Source organism: Sinohyriopsis cumingii, chromosome 14 (assembly GCF_028554795.1).
Source record: "Sinohyriopsis cumingii isolate HCF-2022 chromosome 14, ASM2855479v2, whole genome shotgun sequence".
Lineage (NCBI taxonomy): Eukaryota > Metazoa > Mollusca > Bivalvia > Unionida > Unionidae > Sinohyriopsis > Sinohyriopsis cumingii.
This window is the reverse complement of record NC_142974.1, coordinates 91,287,681-91,307,527: the sequence shown is the minus strand read 5'-3', so window position 1 is coordinate 91,307,527 and position 19,847 is coordinate 91,287,681. Positions and strand designations below refer to the sequence as shown.

The 19,847-nt window shown below is 35.3% G+C and overlaps 1 protein-coding gene across 4 annotated transcripts in view; it reads right to left on the bottom strand.

Moving 5' to 3' along the window:
- Positions 1 to 2,228: 2,228 nt before the first annotated feature.
- The window catches only part of LOC149784376 (elongation factor 1-delta-like), a 45,061-nt gene continuing 27,442 nt past the window's right edge, over positions 2,229 to 19,847 (bottom strand). For all 4 annotated transcript variants that reach the window (XM_089932430.1, XM_089932431.1, XM_089932432.1 and 1 more), the window contains 5 exons: positions 18,714 to 18,901; positions 15,276 to 15,336; positions 6,909 to 7,034; positions 4,565 to 4,683; positions 2,229 to 2,328 (listed from right to left, as the gene is read on the bottom strand). In XM_089932430.1, coding sequence (XP_089788556.1) covers positions 2,290 to 2,328; positions 4,565 to 4,683; positions 6,909 to 7,034; positions 15,276 to 15,336; positions 18,714 to 18,901 — 533 coding nt within the window. In that variant the 3' untranslated portion in view covers positions 2,229 to 2,289. The remainder of the gene's footprint in view (positions 2,329 to 4,564; positions 4,684 to 6,908; positions 7,035 to 15,275; positions 15,337 to 18,713; positions 18,902 to 19,847) is intronic.

The following is a 19,847-nucleotide window of genomic DNA, read 5'->3' as shown; positions in this document are numbered from 1 at the left end:
TCACTTGTTTGCTTGATTTATTCATTATTTGCACTAGACCCATTTACTTTTCTCTGCATCTTTCTTTCTTTAATAACTATAATTACTCGTACTTCATGGAACTTCGCTAAGTGTTCCGAGTTAATTGCACATGATGCAGTGATCATGCCCTTTGTAGTTAAAATGGTCATACACTAGAAGTGTCAAATTTCGAATTGCAGCGAACTTTAAAGTTGGATGCATTGAGCATTAAAATTTTATCACATTTAAGCCAGAAAAGTTTTTGTGAAGGGTCACTTCGATTTTTCTTCGTTCATCTCCCCCCATGTCAGTGTAAACTTCAAAGGGAAAGCATTTCAGCTCCGTGAAATTGACAGGGTATCTTAACATGGTCCTAAGACAGTAAACGTTTGAGCTACCAACCCTAGCCGCTTGGTAGGAACCTATGTCCACTTATCATTTTTTCAAAGGGAAATTGTTACGCACAATTCACAGATCCTGAGCTGCCTAAACCTGATGAAAGGAATTTATTCTTTGTGAAAAATTAGGGACTGCTGCCTACGATTGGCCAGAATTAGGGCATACACTTTAGAGGAATTAGACTTCATAGTGACAACCTTAGTCAAAATTCTTTAGACTGAAAATTTCGTAGAAGAGGAAACTTGATCGACTCTGTGGAAAGCATAAAGAGATTAGTGCTTTCCTCGTGAAACAAGAAAGAGACCAGGTGGTCATCTTGTAAAAAGGAAGACATGTTTAGTGCCAGGATGCACAAGTTCTGAAAGAGAACAGCAATAAGTAACGGCTTTTAGAGAGAAAGAGACAGTCTGAAGATAGAAGTCCGGGCAAAGAAAGAAGGACGAGGTCAGAATAAAGGAAGCAGGAAGTCCATGAAGGGGCAAAGCATTGAGCTTAGAAAGATGAACTTGATATACGGTCAAAGGGAAGGAAGGTGATGCAATCAATCGTGGACATTGTGCTCTTTTCACCTCTTGTTATGATGATGAAATAAATCCAAATTAGACACACCTGTTAAATTCTATTGATATAATCTAACTTGAATTGGAATTGCCGTTTTTAATTTGTTCTAATTAAATTAATTTTCTTGTCAAAAGGGGCTCATATTGCTTTATTCCTCCCCAGTATTCTCGCTCAGTTTTTTGTTGAAATTCCATTCTTCTTTCACTCGCACTGGGTTTTAATATTGAGGAAGGTCAGCCAAATCCAATTAAACACCCCTTTTATTAAGAGGGCAACGTTACAGTCAGAATAAGTTTGTTGTTCCTAAGCTACTTGGGAGAATTGCCATAAAACTTGACAAAAGTTCGTCCCAAAGTCTATTTGGTCCTAAAATAAAAACAGTACTGCCTGGACATAAAATATGACTAACTCTTGGTATAGTTACTCCACATGGATGAATGGTCTTCATGAATTCCTATAATGTCTAGTGGTCCTAACAAAAGGATGCAAATCTGACATCCAATACGACCATCACAGAACCCATCATATTGCCACTTCTGAACAGTAAGTCATATTGGTATCAATTTTTCACTTAAGACTTATTATGGTGTCTTGTTGGTCTTAAATAGAACTTGTGCTGGTCTGATATCCAATATTCTAAAATCTAGTAATAACGTTGGAAACACGACATGTTAGCAGTATTTAAAATTATTGTCAGTTCAACTATTAAGTTTTCATGCCACTATTCCCTTTCATGGTATCCTATGTCCATTTCATTATTGTATTTATTACACAATACTTCAATTATTTAGATTTTAATCATTTGAAAATATTACCAGTAAATTAAATCCTACCCACCTCAAAGTGAAGTGCACGAATTAGGGATACAAGACTTCAACTTGGCTGTAGTTTATAAAATGACAATCTATGCAATAATCATTTGTCATCTAGCAAGAGATATATACAACTTCAATATTAATGGGTAAGCCTTACAATAAATTCAAGCCAAGAAGATCTTCAAGGTGGTCCATAAATACACAATTACAGTGCATCCCCATAATCATAATATTTTATGTCAGGCAACAGGGATCTAAACATGATGTAAAAAAAATATTGGGTAGTAATTTTTCAAAAATCAAATCCAGTGAATATAGACCTTTGGATCTTCATCCTGGCAATCATGTTCTCTTGATCCACATTTACTATACTTGTTTGAAAAGAAGAGGGTCACATGATTATTCATGAGGTTTTGTTTTCATTTGTCAAAATCTAAAGAAAACAAACGGATGCACCTGTGTGAAATGTTTTTTTTAAATATTATTTCATTACAAAGAAACTCGGTGGTTCTGGCTAGATCTTGTTAAAAGCTGCAACATCTACACTTTGTACCTGACGAGAGAAACAAAACAAACATTAAATATTTAACTAGCAACTTATAAAGTCTGACATATATTACCACAGAATTACTGAACACAAAATAACTTCAAAAATCTAACAACATGCATATCAAATTTAACTTTTTTGTACCCCAAGTGATCTTTTTGCTAAACTGTGCTTTGTCCAAAAGATAAGAGTCTAAAAAGGCTAAAAAATATGTCCAAGAAAAAGTGACGGAAAAAAATCTGCATAATGACCTACCTGTACATCTAAGGGGTCGTCCATTTAGTATGTATGCATGGGTTGTTTCTTTTTTTTTAAACCCAAATGCATATGCTTGCATATAATAATAATAATAATGAGGACTTTGTATAGCGCCTAATCTTTAGAAGCTCCAAGCACTTTACAACATTAGACAACACTTATAACATATTTAAAAAACGTAACGATATTATTACAGAAAACAAACACCATGAAATATAAAAACGCTGAAAATATTTATGGTAGGTAACAATATTAGGTCTTTAAGTTTGTTCTTGCAGTATGGGGAGAGTCTACTGATAATATACATATGCATAGGAAAGTGGGTGGCAGTGAAACCTTGATAATAACTTGTCTAATATGTAACCTGTTTGGGTTCAATTGACGTTCGAAATTTAGCAGACATTAGACAAAATTTTTAAAGTTACACAGCTTATTTCTTTGATGCAGCCAGACATTCAATGTCGGGGGACTATCTGTTTTATTAAACACGTCGATAGTATTAATCCTTGATTGTTTCTGCCTGGATTAAATATAGGCTGTTCCTTACAATTTGGGGGTGGGGTTTGCATCACGCATACGTATGCAGGTGGGGGGTGTAAAAAAGGTATGCATGTGTACATTGGGGGGTGGGTCAAGCTTTGCCAGATGTTTGCGTACATACTAAATGGATGGCCCCATATCAGGTAATTTACTTGTAGCCATGATAAAGTGTCAAAGATTCTATGGCTATGTATCTAATAGATTATAGTCTAAGAAGAATTTGTAATCAACTAACAAACTGACAGCAGCAAAATAATACTGCAGTAGGGGGCATTACAGACAAGAAACGAAATGAAATATTGCTGACTTCCAAAATCTGCTTTGCATTTCTAAAATGTCACATTTCATCAGTGTATTGTTATGTTTTGATTTAGCTACACAGCATGAATGAATGAGGACCATGCTATATGGAAAACTGAGCTTATAAATAGAGCTGCACACAGATTAATAATTTCTGGTGTTAGCAATTTTGTTACACATTCACAAGTACCTTAAGATAATAGATGTTATGAGCAAAAGCAGCAAGCAAGTACCTTTATCCTGAACACAAATAATCATGAAACAAAATCACGATACTAATATAATGTGTACATCTTCTCTAAGTTATTAGTACTTCTTTTTCACTGTAGAGAAAACAAAATAATATTGGAATCCATTTTCATATGAAGTTAATAAGCACACAACAAAAACATTACTGTATATTGTAAAAATGTTTTTCAAAACATGAATCCCCTCCAAAAATGTACTTTTCTTACTGGATGAAATTAAGGAAGTAGGTCACAATGGCGCTTTCTACATTGGTGTGCAGAGAGAATTCAATATACAAAGCACATATAAGGCTTCTGATGTCCAAGTCTTGCAGTCATGCACTTTCTTGTCAGAAGGTTGATAAAACGTCACATTGGTCTGAGTTACTCATCCCAAAAAAAAAAACGTATTAATTTTGATGGCTGTGAAATTAGTTCCAAGATACAGATGTATTGTGAACAAATATTCATGTCAATCAAGCAGGACAAATATGTCACAGTGACCTGCTTTTTGTATGGTGAAGCTGCTTTTCTTGAAATGCATCGAGACAATGACTGTAATGACTAGGTCAAATAGTGTTTAAGAATTGTTGGAAACAAACCTCAAAATATACAGTCTTTCATGATGACCTACTATTTTTCTATGGTTGAGTTGCTTTGCATGTGATGCAGCCATACATCATTTATGGTGTCTAGGTAAAAAGGGTTCACATATATATATATATATATATATATATATATATATATATATATATATATATATATATATATATATATATATATATATATATGGTTATAAAAAAAAACTAAAAATACAAAATTATACACAAGTATATATAAGTAAAATTTGTGCAGGTGAGTAAAGGTTCCATGCTAAATGCTAATTTTCTGAGCCCTGAGGACTGACGTGTACTTACATGTTCTTCAAAATTCTCTGTTATTTCTTCTATTAATGCATCCACACTTATTTTTTCATCTTCCACCACACAACAGATTTGTAGCTTTTTCAATCCATAGGCAATATCAACTAGTTTGGCTGGAAAAAAAGAAAGAAATCTGCGTTTAATGTGCATGAATAATTGTAACAATGACAAAATAATAGTTATCTTTTTTTTTTTTTTTTAAAACCAAGAAAAGAAACATCTTTCCTAAAACCAGTTCCACTCTACCTTTTTCATCTATATTCTTAAACAGTTTACCAGGGGCCCCGAGTGGCCGAGTGGTCTAAAGCGCTCTCCGTCACAGATCACTGCTATCTCACCTGTCTGCATGGGTTCGAGTCTCGGATTCGGCTAATGTGGGTATGTGACAAAGCTTGCCAGTAGCTTTTCGTGGGTCGGTGGTTCTTTCAGGGGTTTTCCTGGGTTCTTCCTCCACCATTAATACTGGCCACCATGTATAGCCTATCATGTGCTGAAAAATGGCGTTAAACCATACAACAACAACAACAAATAGGTAACCTTCCCAGCTGCAATTCTGCTGTCTGGAAACATTTTCTTTAAATCCCAGTTTAATGAATTAGTTGTTTTCAACGGTAAGTTTATCTTAGCCAAAAGGTGACTTATCACTGCTTTAGCTTGAATAATATGCATTTCCTCACTGTCAGACACTATGCTTTACAAAATGAGAACAGAGACTTATTCGTGTCTTTTAATTCAGCCCATTCCTTGTGGGGTTTGCACTCAACATATCTTTTTACATCACCGTGTGTAACAGATGATTCTAATGCACAGTGATGATACACTGTTTTATAAATGGCCAAATATACGTATAAATCTTTAGAAACTTCTGGCTAGCACACAACATTTTGACATCCTCCAATTTTCTTTTCACACAATACTGGTATGCCATTTTCAAAAACAACTGCCAACTGCTCACTTCAATGCCTGCAGATGGTTTACCAGTTTGTGCAGAACTACTGAATAAGTACTTCTTTGTGTGTGTGTGATTTGGACTTTTTTAACGTAGCTTTAACAATTTTTCAGTCATACCACTACGATGTCTGCAATGTGAGAGTTTATAGTGATGTCTAGCACTGGGGCATCATGCCGCAGACATGTAGCATGATGTCCCACCCAGTCACATTATCCTGACACCAGGCCGACCAGTCCTAACACTAACCTCTTAATGCTGAGCGCCAAGCGAGGCAGCTGTTAGTAACATTTTTGTAAGTCTCTGGTATGACTCGGCCGGGGATCGAACCCACGACCTCCTGCATCCGAGGCGGACGCTCTAACCACTAGGTCACCAAAGTGGTTAAGTACTTCTTTGAAACTGATCAAATATTTTTTTTTTAAACAAAAAGATATTTTAGAAGTAGAGCAAAATGTTAAGATTTATTTTTTTTTGCAGATTCTGCTGTTTTCTGATGTCTTGCCTAAATGATCTATAATGAGTATTTTCTGGCTTCATCAGTACAAAATAGAGTAGGGGGAAACAGGTCTACTATAAAGAATGACTGAGACACAAATGGCTTCCTATTAGCGTGAAATATAAAAATAGAATACATAACCCCTTTGTATATTGCTGGCCACATATAAGAATGAAATGGTCATCTACTAAGAATCAATTTAACTTCACTTTGTTTTTATGAATTGTGTACATTATGGAATTTATACAGTGAAGCAGAAGTGATGAATACCATTAAAAGAAGCACAGCTATGAAAACAATGTTTGAATCAGATTGCATCAATCAGTTCCAAATCTATGCTGGTTAATAGGTAACTTAAACTTGTCAGGGTATGAAATTGTCAAGGCCTGTAAACAGTTATTTGTACTAAATAATGCAAATTCATCAATTAATTTAACCCTGTGTAATGTCTAAGCATGTGAAATGTACTGACTCAAACATGGCAGGTCAACTTCTTCAAATGCCTGTTGATAATAAGATGGCATAACCCTGAAATGAATCCAACACAATAAAGACTAACACAGTGAATAAGACTTTTCTGGCCTGGAATGGTTTGCTGCTGTCTATTACAGTAAAAATGCAGTTTTTTTGGTGTGTTTTGTAAAAAAAATTACATCTGAAATATTTATGAATGGTAACATTGAGAATACTGTAAGGATGACATTTCTCTACACTAAGCTAGTAGAATAGCTGGTACTTGGGAGTACACTTCAGTGTATTTTAGTAATCACAAGCCACCCCACCCCAGTAGCAGTAGTCCATCCTTCTCTACACTCCAGTGTATTTCGTAACTGACATACCCTCCCCAGCACCCCATCCTTCTCTACACTTCATTGTAGTTAGGTACTCACAGGCCCCCCACAGTAGTCCATCCTTCTCTACACTGCGGACACTTGCTTCCATCACTTTTAGGTCTGTCTCATCATCCCATGGTTTCACCTCCAAAATAATACTTGATTTGGCTATCAGCTCAGGTTCTGCAATAATTGTGTGTAACTATATATATAAATAGCAAAGTGTATTGTTTATCTACCATAATACATATACATTTTTCACTGAAAAGAAACTGGGTTTGCCAATTTTCCTTTGAGTGATTTTTTTAATACATATTGCGGCATATAAAAGACACAGCATACATACTAACATTTACTTTATTTATACATATACCACATACAATTATACATATACCACATCATACATATACCACATACAATTATACCACATACACTTATACCACATATAATGATACATATACCACATATAATGATACATATACCACATACAATTATACATATACCACATACAATCATACATATACCACATACAATTATACCACATATAATGATACATATACCACATATAATGATACATATACCACATACAATGATACATATACCACATACAATTATACATATACCACTTACAATCATACATATACCACATACAATTATACATATACCACATACAATTATACATATACCACATACAATCATACATATACCACATACAATTATACCACATATAATGATACATATACCACATATAATGATACATATACCACATACAATTATACATATACCACATACAATTATACATATACCACATACAATCATACATATACCACATACAATTATACATATACCACATACAATTATACATATCTCTCTTTCCAATGGAACTGAGATTGACTACATTAGACTGTACTGACAGGAAGTGAACACTGGTGAGTAGATTGAAATGAGTGAATTAGCATAGTCACACAATAATGAGGAAATTCAAACAATTTATTTACAGTTAATTGAAGTCATTATTATGCATTACTTACCACTGCTACCAACCCTATTAACAGTTATTAGTAAGCTAAAGCATATTCTAAACTCTGGTTGGTTTGTATGTCAGTTTTCCATCCTATTTCCAGAGACATTGTTTCATGCCAATGAAAAAAGTGATGCCCCATTTTTCCCAATATAATGTGACAATGGTCCAGAAAAAAGAGAGGTGGGGGTGGGGAGGGAGGAATTTACTACAATAATAATTTTATTTTCCATCCCCGTGTCTCTGTTCATTGATTAGTCGGTCATTGTTACCATCATAAGGCCACAGAAACAGTTATATGGATTAATTGCGGGAAAACTGACATGGTCACTGACAAAGGGAGATGGATCTGCGAAAAATAAGTATTTAAAAATTATGTTTTAGAACCTCATTGCAAGTTAAAAAAATAAATAAAAGCATAAAATATATGACAGTATGTATGTATCTAACCAAGAAATTTACAGTACAGCTTGCCTCAATTCGACAGTCCATGGCAGCTTTGTATCATAGGTGTCATGTAACCCTTTTGCACTAACTAGCATGGCTAGGTTTATGACAAAAATATGATCTTGGCCATTCTATATGTGGCCTATAATTCTAAACATAATGCTTTGAAATATGTACATTTAGGAGCTTTACCATGTCAACGTTGTGTGCTCTTATTAATACACTATGTAATTGTTGTTTAACGTGTCTTGTATTAATAGTAACCAGTGTGATGCATAAAGCTCTGAACAATACAATGTTCATGTGATGATTCCAGAAAACTTATGCAGTGTTCATGTGATGATTCCAGAAAATTTATGCAGTGTTCATGTGATGATTCCAGAAAACTTATGCAGTGTTCTAATTTTTATTGACTGCTTTATACACTTTATCGTTAGGGGCAACCAGGTGGCCAAGTAGCCTTATGTGCTCACCTTTAGAGATCACTGACATCCAAACATGCCAACCCCTGGCGAGGAAAAAGTGTAATCCAAGTGGACAAAAAGAGTAATCCAAGCAGAAAAAGAGCAATCCACATATAACATGATTGAAATTCAATATGCATATGTACAAAATGATTTATTTATCCCTCTGGACTTTTAACATCAATTACTGCTTTGAATTTTCGTATATAACACTTTGTACCAGCTGAGACTATGAATGTTTTGCACTAAGAGCACTAAGTGCTGCTGGGTTACTTCGCCTGGATCTGAATTCAGTTTTATTTTTGTTAACAATACTGAACAATCTCTCACAGTCAGCATTAGAATGGTAAAGAACCAATACTCCTTTCCTAACCTGACAAAGAAGAGAAAATTTATATCTCACAGTTATTGAGTCTTTTAGCTGGGAAATAAGATGAAAAAATCAACTCTGTCCACATGAAGTACATTGTTAGATAAAGTGCCAACTTGATAATTCAGGAGTTCTCCTAATTTATCAGCTGCCTTTCCTGCAGCATGGTGCACCATATGATAGAGACAACATGATATGTACAATGATGGAGACATTTTTCATAATACTTAATGCAACTCCTTTATGAATTCCAGTCATCACTGATCAGTATCAGCTATAATAAAACAATACAGTTTTGTCAACTTATGTTTATTCAAAGCATTATCAAGCAAATAAAAAATAAAATGTTTTCTCCAGTGGAATGAATCTACTGTTAATTCTGGTAACAAAAGAAGAGCACTCTTTGTCCTTTTTGTTGTCAAAGTCTCTTACACAGACTGTATACAACTTTTTGACATAATCATTACTCCTGTCTGTTGCAATACTAAACAGCCCAATTTTCTTGGCTTCTGCAATTTTAAGCAAAGTATCTTCTGCTAAACACCTAACAATATTTGATGATTTTGTTCTTCCACATGCATATTTTCTGCAATTTTGGAATCAGGAAACGTCCATTTGAACAAAGGACCAATGTAGTCTTCTACAGCTAGGGGTAGTCCATGTTCTATTAAGATCATGGTAGATAATGCTTCTGCATTTATAAAATTCCTGTCCATAATTTAGTTCTGCTGTAGAAAAGAAATTACCATAGAATTGGAGTTTGTAAAATGAGCTAATTCAAGGTTTCTTTGTTTTACCACCATGACCAATATTAAAATACTTTCCATGCAGCCTGCAAGGGGCGTGAAGCTGCCCTAGAATGGAACGATGTATGGTGTAATTCATGTATTTATATTTGAATCGGTTTTTCGTCTTTTCCTAACCCATCTGTGAAATTATTTGAAAAATAATTTGCTCTAACACACGTATCGACTAGAATAAATCTGACTTGACTTTAGCGCCAAATAGCTACAGACTGGTTATGTACCAGATATGAATTAGAACAATGATTCTGTGCGCAAAGAGTAAGTTAGAAAACCAGTCTGTTCTCTCCTACTAAACCATGCAGCTGCTATAAATAGAAAATGAGTTAAAAGTAGAAACCAGCATGTTTCTTGGACTAGGGCAACTGCTATAAATAGAACTGCTATAAATAGAACAATACTGTTAGGAAAGTACAGGTAAGTCTTCGGACAAGTGTCTCTTATGTCGTAGTTACATAGAAGCTGTCTTTTCTAGAATACGGTCTGTGGGATTAATGGGATGTTAATCAAAATGAGAAAACAAATTATTCATTTTTTTTTTAGGGGGATATACCAAAAACGTGTAATCCGAATATGGTTACACGTATTTTAGTGAAAAAAAGTATAATGATCATGCCAAAAGTGTAATGGTTGGCATGTATGGACATCTCACCTCTGTCAGCATGGGATTGAGTCTTGAGCTCAGCCTGTTTGGGCATGTGAGAAAGTCTTCTAGTAGCTTCCCATAAAATATTGTTTTTTTCTGGATTTTCTTAGGTTCTTGCCCAACCAGATTTACTGGCTGCCATGTATAGCCTATGATATGCTGAAAAAACTGTTATACCCACAACAACTTTTCATTAAAAAAACTGTAAAATATGCATAATGTATTAAGTTTATTTCAATTTTGTGTGTGTGTATTTTTTTGTGGGCTTAAAGCCCTTATTCAGCGAGTGATAAGCTATTTATGACAGCCAGTATATGGTGGAGGAAGTATCCATGAAAGCCCTGTATAGAACCACCAACCCACAGAAAACTACTGGCAAGCTTTTCCACATACCCATGATGGCCAAGCTGAGACACACTCCAACTCATGTGGACAGAGCTGAGAGAGACCCCAACTCATGTGGACAGAGCTGAGATGTGCGAGTGATCTGCAAAAGAAAGACAACTCGGCAACCCAGGATCACAAGTGGTTTTCAAATTGGAGTCCCTCAAAAGGGACTGACACTCTACTGGCAGAAAAGAATTTCAAGGAATTCAAGATAAGACCTCTTTATAACTGATGAATGGTGAAACAATCTCTGATATCCTTAAGTGATAAGATTTTCAAATTAGCCACTGTGGCAGCAATATAAGATGCAAGACATACCATTTTGATTTAGAACCAACCAGACACCATTAGAAGACATTTGGTCAAAACCTGATGTTCATATAACCATCCATTCAGCAAAATTTTGTTTTTTTTGTAGCCATAGACCACGTGCTTGATAACTTGCACCCTGTTAACTCATGAACCTGCTTGTAAAGTACAGAGCCCATTTTTTAAAACTGGAAACTACCCAAAAATATGACCTCGTTTGTTGAACGTAAAAGTAAAGATCAAAACTGGAAAATTTAAACCTCGATATATTGCTCATTACATCGTCAAAAACAGTTGATAGTACCCACAAATTTGAATCAACATTATGAAATTCTCAGCTTTTACTAAGAAATCATATATTTTGTTAAATTTTCTTTCTAAACATTCTCAGCACACCGTAAATTTAAAAAAATAAACGTGGTTATTAAATGATTAGGAAAGAATTTAAATTATACATGATGAACAAGTCTGAAATGTTTCCATGACTGATATATGTTATCAGCAGCTAAACATGATGACGGGATGAAATTGTTAGCATGCAACTGGTATGTTGGGGGCAGATTGAAAATCATTCTGTGTTAATTTGTACTAGGCAAGTGGGTGTTGTCAATAAAATTTTGCTAATCTAAGAGAAATGAGCACATATGCGTAAGACAGCTGTCTTAGATAAATTCTCAACCTAAAGAATAAAATAGCAAATAATAATTATTCATGACGGCTGAAGATTAAAGTAACTTGTATAGGATAAGTATGATTTTGTATTGACTCTTAACCTCATGTATAGACATGGGTAACAATATGCAAAAAGTACTGAAAAATAAATATACTGATTAATCATTTCACCAATACTGGCCATAATGGATATCAAACTGACACCATTTAGTACTAATCTGACATCACAATAAGTCTTCTTATGAGAACCCAATGTTGTGGACTTTCCATCAAGGAGAAATAGTGACAAGATTTTGGATCATAACAATTTTCATTTAAGCTCGACCAAACTGGAGAAGTCTTCCAGTAAAATACTGTGATGACATGAGTATCCATTAAGAATAATGAGATTCTCAAGATTGCTGCAATGGTGGCAATATGACCATTTTCATTTGGGATCAACTATAAGTCTTTTTGTGGACACCCCTGAAGTAATGGTGGCAATATGACCATTTTTATTTGGGATCAACTATAAGTCTTTTTGTGAACACCCCTGAAGTAATGGTGGCAATATGACCATTTTTATTTGGGATCAACTACAAGTCTTTTTGTGGACACCCCTGAAGCAATGGTGGCAATATGACCATTTTCATTTGGGATCAACTATAAGTCTTTTTGTGGACACCCCTGAAGCAATGGTGGCAATATGACCATTTTTATTTGGGATGAACTATAAGTCTTTTTGTGAAAACCTCTGTTGTTATGACCATGATTTAGAAAAGGGGTCTCAAGCTCAAACCACCCCGAGGGCTACATGGTGGCATTTTCGATGGCCCAAGGGCCAAACCACCTTTGTTATCTCTAATGACACCTTGTGATGCCAATCATTTTGCAGACACATGATATAGCTTGGCAAGCCGCATGTGGCCGCGGGCCAGGTGTTTGAGACCCCTGATTTAGAAGTACACATAGTGACAAAGATTTTCAAGATGGCCACTAGTAGCAACATTTTTGTTCAGCATCAACTAGACTTTGAAATGAGTGTGAATTTCATGGCAATCCTCCAAGTATTGTAGGTCAAGTAGTGATAACAAACTTTAGGTAATGAACAGAGAGGGTCAATAGGCCATTCCAACTTTAGCTAATGAACAGAGAAGGTCAATAGGCCATTCCAACTTCAGCTAATGAACAGAGAGGGTCAATAGGCCATTCCAACTTTAGCTAATGAACAGAGAGGGTCAATAGGCCATTCCAACTTTAGCTAATGAACAGAGAGGGTCAATAGGCCATTCCAAAAGCTCTTCTGTTCTAGGATTAGTAAAGCTAAAAATTTATCTAGCCAGGGTCAAAATTGAAAAGAAAAAATACACTAGCAACAAAACTTTTTTATCATTCTCTGATACTTTTTCAGTCAAGTCAGTAATCTCCTTGCTAATAAAATTAAAATATTTGAATCGCATAAAATACTGCTGTGTGGCACAATTCTACAGCATAGTGCTCTGAAAGAAAATATTTTTGCAGAAGAAGAGTTCAAAATAAAACAAGATGATCACTGAAGTCCAATGTTAAAACTAAGCAAATAAAAAAACAATACCCCTAAACACTGGGTTTTGCATGCTGGTACATTTGTGTTTCATGTTGACTGACACTGAATCAGACTTGGGTTCATCTGCCAAGCCTGCGTTATAGCCAGTCTGTTGCTTTACCTGGTGTTTACTACACACAGCACCAGTGGAGTGAAGTGTGTGAAAAGGCCAGGTCTAGTGAGCTCCCATCCCAAAACCTAATGACAAGAGATCTCATCATGACTGTATTTGCTGGACATGACTGACAAATTATCTCCAATGACCACATGATAAAGTTACACATCAGACGTTAGACATGTAAGGTGTCCATAATTATCCTATGCAATCACTGAGTCCTATGCAATCATTGAGTCCTATGCAATCATTTATTTATAATTATCCTATGCAATCATTGCAATCATTGAGTCCTATGCAATCATTTATTTATAATTATCCTATGCAATCACCGAGTCCTATACAATCATTTATTTATAATTATCCTATGCAATCATTTATTCAAATTATTCTATAAAAATATATGGTCATACATATCCTATGCAATCATTTGGTTATAATCATCCCATGCAATCATTTGGTTATAATCATCCAATGCAATCATTTGGTTATAATCATCCTATGCAGCCATTTGGTTATAATCATCCTATGCAGTCATTTGTTTATAATCATCCTATGCAGTCATTTAGTTATAATCATCCTATGCAGTCATTTGGTTATAATCATCCTATGCAGTCATTTGGTTATAATCATCCTATGCAGCCATTTGTTTATAATCATCCTATGCAGTCATTTAGTTATAATCATCCTATGCAGTCATTTGATTATAATCATCCGATACAGTCATTTGGTTATAATCATTCTATGCAACCATTTAGTTATAATCATCCTATGCAACTATTTGGTTATAATCATCCTATGCAATCATTTGGTCACAATTATCCTGTGCCATCACTTGTTCATAATTATCATATGCAATCATTTGGTCAATAGGTTTTCCCAATTCTTTAAACACTTTACTGCCATAAAAAGTTAATCTCCTGGACTTGCATGTTATCCAGATACACTGATACAATCAGGGTAGATGTCCCAATGGTGTGATTCGCATGTTATCCTAATACACTGATATGAATCAGGGTAGATGTCCAAATGGTTTGACTAAGATGTTATCCTAATACACTATGAATCAGGGTAGACATTCCAATGGTTTGACTAAGATGTTATCCTAATACACTATGAATCAGGGTAGATGTACCAGTGGTTTGACTATCATGTCATCCTAATATACTGATATGAATCAGGGTAGACATCCCAAGGTTTTGACTATCATGTTATCCTAATATACTGATATGAATCAGGGTAGACATCCCAAGGTTTTGACTATCATGTTATCCTAATATACTGATATGAATCAGAGTAGACATCCCAAGGTCTTGACTATCATGTTATCCTAATACACTGATATGACAACCCTAGCATAAGAACTTTTAATTTCTAATCAATCTGTTAAAAATGAAAAGCATCAAGAAGGGTCACTGCCCAGCTAAAGCGTTATCAAAGTCGATCTAGAAAATGACTTGATCATGTGATCTGTTACCAGTGATCATGGATGACTGACAGCCCTGACCCTTATTCTTGAAACCTTGTGAACTTGTCAAGCTCAAAATCTCACATTATGATAGACATTCATTAAATTTCAAAACAAAATTTAAATGATTTGCACAGTAAAGAAGATTAGGTACTTACTTTTGGATTTTTTAGCTTTGTATTCTTCTACCCTCTTTTTTTTGACTTCATCTTCTTCACCCTGATGATGTAACACAACCAGAATGTAATCAATGATTAAACAGTTCTACTCTTCAGATTTTAGTAGTCTCAAGTAGCCACTATAAACATTAATTATCATGCATAAATAAATTTAGGGCAAATTGATACTGACAATGAAATGTTGACCCCTGTGACAGAGTTGCACACTGAAATAAGGCTTTTTCCCATGTCCACCAAATCTTAACCCTGTGCACCCTCCTTGGCATGCTTTTTCAATGTGTGTAAAGCATTAAAAGAGAATACAACGATGTGTCTAGCATTAATGGGAACTTCTATGTAGGCTACAACATGTATAGCATTAAAAGAGTCTTTTATGTAGGCTACAATGTGTATAGCATCAAAGGAGACTTCTATGTAGGCTACAGTATGCATACCATTGAAAGAGACTTCTATGTAGGCTACAGTGTGTATACCATTAAAAGAGACTTCTATGTAGGCTACAGTGTGTATACCATTAAAAGAGACTTCTATGTAGGCTACTACTAGTATAACAATAAAAACTATCTGCTGATTAGCTAAACATAAATGCTTCACCTACATTAGTAAAACACAAAATGTAGATGACACTGACCATTGACTAAGGGTGTAGTATTATCAGACAAACATTTCAGGAAATCAAACATAAAATTTAATCCAAGTCAGTGAAGCATAGAAAATAGCTGTAATGATCTACTTCTACAATACAAGAGTATGTTCATCCAGAGTACCCAGCATCAAGTTTATTGATCCTTCAGCAAGTTTACTGATTCAAACATAGAACTAAACCAATGTCAGTGATGCATGATATAAGGGAAACAGTGACCCAGTTTTGTGAGGAGGATGTAATACTTGTATTGATGCACCCACTAAAATACCTTCTTTAAGGTATATATTTGTTCTCTGAACATGGCTACTTAAATTTATGTGTTCTATCCTGGCATTTCCTCATTCATAATCCTTAAACTACTTGGAATTTCTATAACAAGAGGTCCAAGTGGACTGGGAGTGCTCACCTGGATGATATCTGCCTAACTGCCAACTTTAACAGCAGTTGACCAAGAAATCTGAGTCAGCTGGAAGCCCTCTTTAGAAATTTCTTCCAACGCCTTGTATTGCATACCTTATGAAAATATGTTTTAAAGTTTCTCTGCTTCTTTTCATATTTGATGGTATATCATCAACACTGTCCATAACGAAAGGTGTTTATGTCGGGAAGACATCTGTCAAAACTGTTTCAATTCTGTTAAGCAGTTTTTGAGACAAAGTTTGCTATGACTTGACTTAGCATTGAACCTACAACCTCCTGCATCCAAGGCGGGCACTTTAACCACTAGGCCACCGGAGCGGTCCATGGTAGATTGGAACATAAGTACAAACCTAAAACCCCTTATGCCAGGATATGTCCTGTCAAATTCTGCTGAGAGGTTTCTGAGAAGTTCTTTGATAGTTTTTTTGTAATAATGACCATATTTGATAGCAGAATTACATCATTTTGTTTAAATCTGAACACATGATTCATTCGTCAAAATTTTCAATTTTGCTTTCAGGTTTTCAAGAAATTGTTTATAAATTTTCTACTACTTTTACCTACAGTAGTCAATGGTGGTTCAGTATTATATTTACAAATTTTGAAGGCCCTGATGATATTTTCACTTTTGGAGGTGAATCAGTATAATTTTGTACAAATTTGAAGGCCCTGGATATTGTCACACTTGGTGATGAATCTGTATAATTTGTACAAATTTGAAGGCCCTGAATATTGTCACACTTTGTGGTGAATCTGTATAATTTGTACAAATTTGAAGGCCCTGGATATTGTCACACTTGGTGGTTAATCAGTATAATTTGTACAAATTTGAAGGCCCTGGATACTGTCACACTTAGTGGTTAATCAGCATCTGCTGTATAAAGTTTAGGGCTCTGCATACCATGACATTTTCGAATTTGATTAAATTCTGTTAAGTAGCTTTTGAAGAAAAAAAGTATCTGAAAGCTTTAATTTTTTTTAAACGTTGGTAATATGTCAAAACTATATGTCTGTATAACTTGAAAGCATTTGTACAACTTGAAGACCTTTTGTAAAAGAATGTTTTCTGTCTAATATTATCACATTCAATGGAGAGGTTTTAGAGAAGTTCTTTAAAAGGTTGAAGTATGTTAGTGATAATGGCAATATCTGATAGCAAATGGGCAAACTTTAAAGGCTGTCATGCCAGGAAGCCATTAAATTTGGTGAAATTCTCTCGAGTGCTTTTGGAAAAGTTGTTTAATTTTTTTCTATGTAAAAAAATGAGTCATATCTGATGTCAGACTGTCTTTATTTGCATTAGTGAAATGGTCCATACAATAAGCTCACTAGACCTAAATGGGCCATACCATAAGCTCACTTGACATTAATGGATGATTCAAGACTGTTGCAGGTGTGGTAAACATAGTGTTCAACTCAAAAGCTTGTAAAGTTTACCTGAACCTTAATTACCTCCGGTAAAGTTTCAGAAACAGCAGTTTCAAACCCTATATAGCTCAACGGCTTCTTGACATCTCTCGATCGACATATTTTTATAAAATTAAATTTCACATCAAACATGGTGATGGCAAACATCTTTCCTGTCAAGTTACATACTTGACATCTTGATGTCCACTAAACATAATTCTTGCCCTTCCTGCCTTAGTCTCCAATATTCTGAATATTCCCTTTTATTCTTCTGTACTAAGACGTTTATTGTCCCTTTTGTCCTGACCTGTCGGTTGTTGGATGCAATTTTTTAAAAAAGCAACAGCATGATCATTCAGAAGTTTTGCATCACAAAATATGTGCAGTTTTAAGCATCAGACGTATTCTGGTAAAATTATTGTTTTTCCGTGACCAATTCCCCTGAATCTAATATGAAACTTGGATTCTAATCTTAACACGGACAGCCAGTATTTGAATTTTACTGCAAACATTCATATTTCCATAATCTGTGCTTTTATTCCATTCATTATTATTTTGTAAGGGCCATTTCCATAAGACTTGCAGCAAAATCTTAAGTGTTGGCAGGTGTGGCCATAAGCTTGCTAGACCTTAATGGTGGATACTGAAAATATAGCCTAATGCTCCTGACCTGGCAACTCTGTTTGAAGGTCTAATCATCTGACCTTAGCTGTCAGTAAAATGGTGAGGGATTGTAGGATTATGAATGCAACTGATAGAACTCGATGCAGTGGATTTCTGTGATATTCAAACATTTACTACTGACTTCCTTAGGTCAAGAAAATAAAACTTCCCAGGAATTACTCCTTAAATGAAGGTACAAACCAAGACTGAAAACTCAAGTGGAAGCTTGGATTAATTTCAAGTTAGTTAAATGGAGGCCATTACTTAAAGCACACACACACCTCACTCTGACTGCCAAACACATCAAAGTCATCGTCATCATCATCATCATCCTGTTTGTCCTTGCTACTGCTGACTGGTGCTGATGGTGGTTTGGCTGGTGCTGCTACCTCTTTCCCTCCTCCCTGCTTCTCTAGGGCAGAGATCCTATCCTCCAGTCTCTTCACGAGGGCCTGCATATCTGCTGCCTCTGTAACAAACAGTACAACCAACCAATCAACATCTGACAAAACAAACAGGCTTGTTTTAGAATAAGATACTATGCCAAATAATGGGAAAGACAAAATGTGTGCGTGCGGTTGTGTGTGCTGAAAGAAGACATGGCCAATTAAGCTTATTTCAAGTAAGCTATGAAACAAATTTAGTTATTGTTCTGGAATGAACAGTATGGGCAAAATCTATTTTACCTTGTACCACAAACTACTCACTTCCAAATCAACAGGGCTCTTTTTCAGGTTAATGAACAATAATAAATTTACAAAGTTTTGTTGAAGTCAGCTTAAGCTCTTTATTCTATTATCTATCGGTTAAAGTTTGTAATTAGGAAATGACATTTATCAGCTAAGTCAACTCTGTTGCTATATACAAAGACCTTTACCTGGAATTAATGACCACAAAATAAATATGGTTCTTTCTTGGGCTATGGGATACTAATGTACCAAGTTGTAATCAAATCTGTTTATTAAATTTAAGTTATAATCAATGCATGAAAGTAAGGTGATACAGTGCTCTTCACATCTGAATTACTGACCCCAAAATCAAAGGGTTCTATGCTTATCGGGACCCCTCCAGTGGCCTAGTGGTTAGAGTGCTTGCCTTGGATGCGGGAGGTCATGGGATCAAACCCCGGCCAAGCCATACCAATGACTTATAAAAATGGTACTAACAACTACCCCACTAGGCACTCAGCACTAAAGAGGTTAGTGTTAGAACTGGTCAGCATGGTGTCAGAATAATGTGACATCATGCTACATTGTTATGTATATTTAAACCTGGCCACCCTGACAGTCTTGCTGTTTAGGTCAAGAATAGTGCTAGCAAAGAAAAACAATTGTGAGGTAGGAATATATCATGTACAGAATGCGTCTATCACAGTATACTAAGTGGGTGTGTTAACACACACCTCTCTTGCTTTG